At 56.5% G+C, this 4,510-nt stretch overlaps 1 protein-coding gene across 1 annotated transcript in view; it reads left to right on the plus strand.

Annotated features, from left to right (window-relative positions):
• net1 (neuroepithelial cell transforming 1) overlaps positions 1–4,292 on the plus strand; it is a 10,088-nt gene extending 5,796 nt beyond the window's left edge. The window contains exons 5-9 of the mRNA XM_030355302.1: positions 97–270; positions 672–929; positions 1,129–1,299; positions 1,698–1,884; positions 2,253–4,292. Of these exons, the coding sequence (XP_030211162.1) occupies positions 97–270; positions 672–929; positions 1,129–1,299; positions 1,698–1,884; positions 2,253–2,812 (1,350 nt within the window). The 3' untranslated portion in view covers positions 2,813–4,292. The remainder of the gene's footprint in view (positions 1–96; positions 271–671; positions 930–1,128; positions 1,300–1,697; positions 1,885–2,252) is intronic.
• Positions 4,293–4,510: the final 218 nt, after the last annotated feature.

Below are 4,510 nucleotides of genomic sequence, written 5' to 3' on the forward strand. Positions count from 1 at the left end.
ATCATCATCATCATCATCATCATCATCATCCTCCCCTTCCTCCCTCTCGTCCCGAGTCTCACCCCCTCTCTCTCCCTCGTCTCCCCCCACCCCCAGGCGTACCACGACCCGATGCTGAAGCTGTCCATCATGTGCGAGGAGGAGCTGACCCAGATCTTCGGTAACCTGGACGCCTACATCCCCCTGCACCAGGAGCTGCTGGCACGCCTCTCAGAGGCCACGGGCCCAGACGGCACCGTGGGCCAGGTCGGCCGCATCGTGGTCAGCTGGGTACGTCTCCCACACTGCCGCCGCCATGTTGGCACCGGCGGCCATCTTAGAGCCGAACGGAACAAACGCCGAATCTGAATTGTGAAATCGCGATTTCACGATGTTATCGCGATGTTATTAAGATGTCAAACACGAGGCATAGATGAGTGGACAAGGAAATAGTTTTAGGCTCCATCTGACCGGATTGCCTTCACCCGCCATGTTTGCTGCCAGACGGGACCGACTCCGACTCTGATTGAAATCAATCGGCCTGTTATTAAAATGTAAAACACAAGGCATAAAGTGTGTGGTCCCTTCTCTAGGGGGGGGGGGGACAAGGCGACAGTACTGGGGCTCTCTCTAACCTCTCTCTCTCTCTCTCTCTCTCTCTCTCTCTCTCTCCCTCTCTCTCTCCCCTGCAGCTGCCCAGGCTGAACGCCTACAGAGACTACTGCAGCAACCAGCTGGCGGCCAAGGCCCTGCTGGACCAGAAGAAGCAGGACCCGCGCGTGCAGGACTTCCTCCAGCGCTGCATCGAGTCGCCCTTCAGCAGGAAGCTGGACCTCTGGAGCTTCCTGGACATCCCGCGCTCGCGGCTGGTCAAGTACCCCCTCCTGCTGCGGGAGATCCTGAGACACACCCCCGCCGGGCACCCGGACACCGGCAGCCTGGAGCAGGCGGTGAGTCACCCGGACCCCCCCCGACCCCTGACCCCTGACCCCTGACCTAACCAGTGGCCGCTCAAAGCGCTTTACAATACCACCAATGCTAACATCCACCCGTTCAACCTTCCTGGCGCAAGCCAACGCGGCGTACGTTCACGTTCAGAGCAGTGAACCCCCTGTGACTCATCGCCCGCGTCGCCTCCCTCCCCCTCAGATCACCATCATCCAGGGCGTCCTGTCCGACATCAACACCAAGAAGGGCGAGTCCGAGTGCCGCTACTACATCGACAAGCTGGACTACCTGGACGAGCGGCAGCGCGACCCCGTCATCGACCAGTGCACCAGCCTGCTCTGCCACGGCGAGCTGCGCAACAAGAGCGGAACGGTGAGCCGACAGGACGATACGCTAGGAGCTAAGCTAAGAGCGCTAGGCTAGGGGCGCTACGCTCGGAGAACTACAGTGTGCTATACACACGCATGCACACACACACTCACATATTCTCATGCCCCTGAAACGCATCATTTAAACCCTTTGAAACCTCCCTTCCACAAACACACGACCTCACTGCTATTAGGGGGGGGGGGGGGCTGTGGGGGGGCCTGACCAAACATGGCCTTCCTTCACGAGCACACGACAAAAACAACAACAACACAACTCCCTCAGATGACATCACCGTCTCTCACACGCACACACACACACACACACACACACACACACACACACACTCTCTTCTGGGCAGCCGAGACCTCATGCTGACGACGCTGTGTGTCCTGTCTCTGCAGAAGCTGCACGTGTTCCTGTTCACCGAGCTGCTGGTGCTGACGCGGCCCGTGAGCCGCGACGGGCGCCAGTGCTACCAGGTGTACCGGCAGCCCATCCCCGTCCGGGACCTGGTGCTGGAGGACCTGCAGGACGGGGACGTCCGCATGGGCGGCTCCTTCAGGGGCGCCTTCAGCAACGCAGACAAAGGTGAGGCGCCCGGGCACGCCACGCTGGGGCTCCAGCCGAAACACCACCCGAATACACCACCCGAATACACCACCCGAATACACCACCCGAGACACCGACCCACTAGCAGCAACTGACAAACCCACCCGAAAAAACACCACCCAAATACACCACCCGGATAAACCACCCTAAAACACCACCCTGAACCCCCACCCTCCACTCAAACTCTACTAGCGTTTTTAACGTTTCCACCCCTATTGCTATTTTCGAATTTCAAATTTCATATTTTCCTGACCCAGTCAACCCTCGCCCAGTGTCGGCGACGTGACCCTGTGTCGTGCGGCGCTCCGTGGCTCACCCTGTGCCCTCCTCCTCCCTCTCCTCCTCAGCCAAGAACATCTTCCGGGTGCGCTTCCAGGAGCCGGGCGCGGGCCAGTCCCACACGCTGCAGGTCAACGACGTCTTCCACAAGCAGCAGTGGCTCAACTGCCTGCGCAGCGCCATCTCCGTCCACCGCCCGCTGCCCGAGCCCGCCGCCGCCGCCCCCGCCACCGCCCCCGCCACCGCCGCCGCCGCCCCCTCCACCCCAATCCCGGACGTCCGCTCCAAGCGCCGGCCCTCCTCCGCCTCCGCCATCGTCCACATGGAGGAGGTCGACGAGAACGCCGCCACCGCCGCCACCCCCCGCTCCCAGTCGGCGCCGTGCTCGCCCTGCGGCAGCGAGACCCCCACCCCGGGCCTCCCCTCCTCCTCCTCCTCCTCCCCCTCCTCCTCCTCCTCCGCCCCCTCCTCCCCCTCCTCCTCCGCCACCTCCTCCCCGTCCACGTCTCCGTCCTCCACCCTGTCCTCCTCCTCCACCTCCCCCCTGGCCTCCCCCACGCCGAGGAAAGGCAAGAAGGACAAGCGGTCTCTGTGCTCGTTAGGGAAGAGGAAGGAGACCATGGTGTGAGACACCCCCCCTCCGTAGAGGAGGAGGACAACACAGGACCCCTGGACGCTTGGGTCACTCTAGGCCTGTACGTGGAAGCGTAGTGGGCACTTAAACCCCAAGGTGGAGGACTTCTGGCGGGCGGGCTCGAGGTTCGGGGCACCTGGCCACATGCCGGGGACCACCCCCCCCCCCCACCCCCACCCCGTCCGTCCGTATTTATGTTTTGTGGCGGCGAGTGTGTTGGCACCGCAGTGTTGTGTGTCCACCTAGGCAGCTATTGGAGAGACAGCCCCCCCACCGGGGCGGTCCTCTTCCTGGGTGTAGACCCCCAGGGTGCAGTATTCAGAGGAGACCCCCTGAGGAGGGGTTGTTACAGGGGGGGGGGGGGGGGTGGGACTCCTACGGCGAGCTTCCCGCTTTGTTTACTGTTGTTTGTTATTTAAGCATTATTTTTATTTAGCGTCGCAGCGTCTCTTCTTCGAAGCGGAGGGATGTCGGGGACTGATTTAATATTAATCTGTATTTACTGTAGCTCTTTGTTGTTCGTCAGAGGCAGCACTGTCTGTTGATTGTAGCCAAAGTTATTTGAAACTTTCAGTGATGAGGGATGGGCGACATGAGGACAAATATACCAAGCGATCAGTTCTTTTTTTTTATTACCAACACATTATTTTTTATTTTGGTACAAATGACAAAAAATGATTATACGTTTTCTTGGTGAACAAGTCTTATTTTTGTACATTCCTTTTACAAACAGATGTTAACAACCGGGCAATTATTTTTTAACTGCGTTCACTGCAGCCAGAGACATTGTAATATAAAGATAATTCACCTTATAACTGCGTTGCTACGAGAGTAGCCACCACGGCGGAAACGGTTCCATGTTGGAGAACCGGATTTGGGGGGAGAGGTTTAAATGTACTTTAAAAACCAAACCCTACAACTTTATAACCTGAACCATGTTGGTTTACCAAGCGAACGGATCCGGAGACGGATCTGTTGCTGCCGGCTCGCTCGGGAGCAGAGCGAGAACGGAGCGAGAAACGGACTAAACGTTCCCGGAACGTTGGGAAAGAAGAAGAAAAAGAGAAGGTTTTCGGAAGATTTGAGAGAGATGGGAATAGGAAAGAAACAGAGGAAGTTGGAAAAGTGTAGAAGGAATTGTTGGCCGGTAACGGTCAGAGAGAGATGTTTGGATCGGTGACTCTGTGATTCTGTGTGTCGCGACAACTTTGGAGACTTTCCATCGTGTCGTAGCGCCAAGTGATATGGATCAATAGATCTTGGCCCGCAGAGCACCGGTGAAACATTGGGTTGGTTCAGAGGGAGACAGTATGTTGGGGAAGGGAGAGGATTAAGAGGATTCTGGATGTGATGAGTTGAATGTAAAGAACTGCATAAAAAAAAAAACACAACATGGGGGCGAGAGAGCCCGCATGGAAGTGGTGTAAATGAATAATTAAAGAACAATAAAGATCTGTGTAAGATTTACATCAAACTGTTTGTTGTCCGCGTTCTCCTTCTGATCTTTTGTAAATGTATAAGAATTGCGGTCTTTGTGTATAATAATGCGTTATCTTTGTAAGGATTTATGTAAGGCACCTCGCACTTCGGTGCTGCAATCACTTGAATTAAGTTGAGACCAAATAAGGAAATTACCCAAGTCAGTGAGGCGATTATGATTGGCTGATTCTTGGTGCATATGCAGTGGCCCTG

The sequence above is a fragment of the Gadus morhua genome, chromosome 4, assembly GCF_902167405.1.
Source record: "Gadus morhua chromosome 4, gadMor3.0, whole genome shotgun sequence".
Lineage (NCBI taxonomy): Eukaryota > Metazoa > Chordata > Actinopteri > Gadiformes > Gadidae > Gadus > Gadus morhua.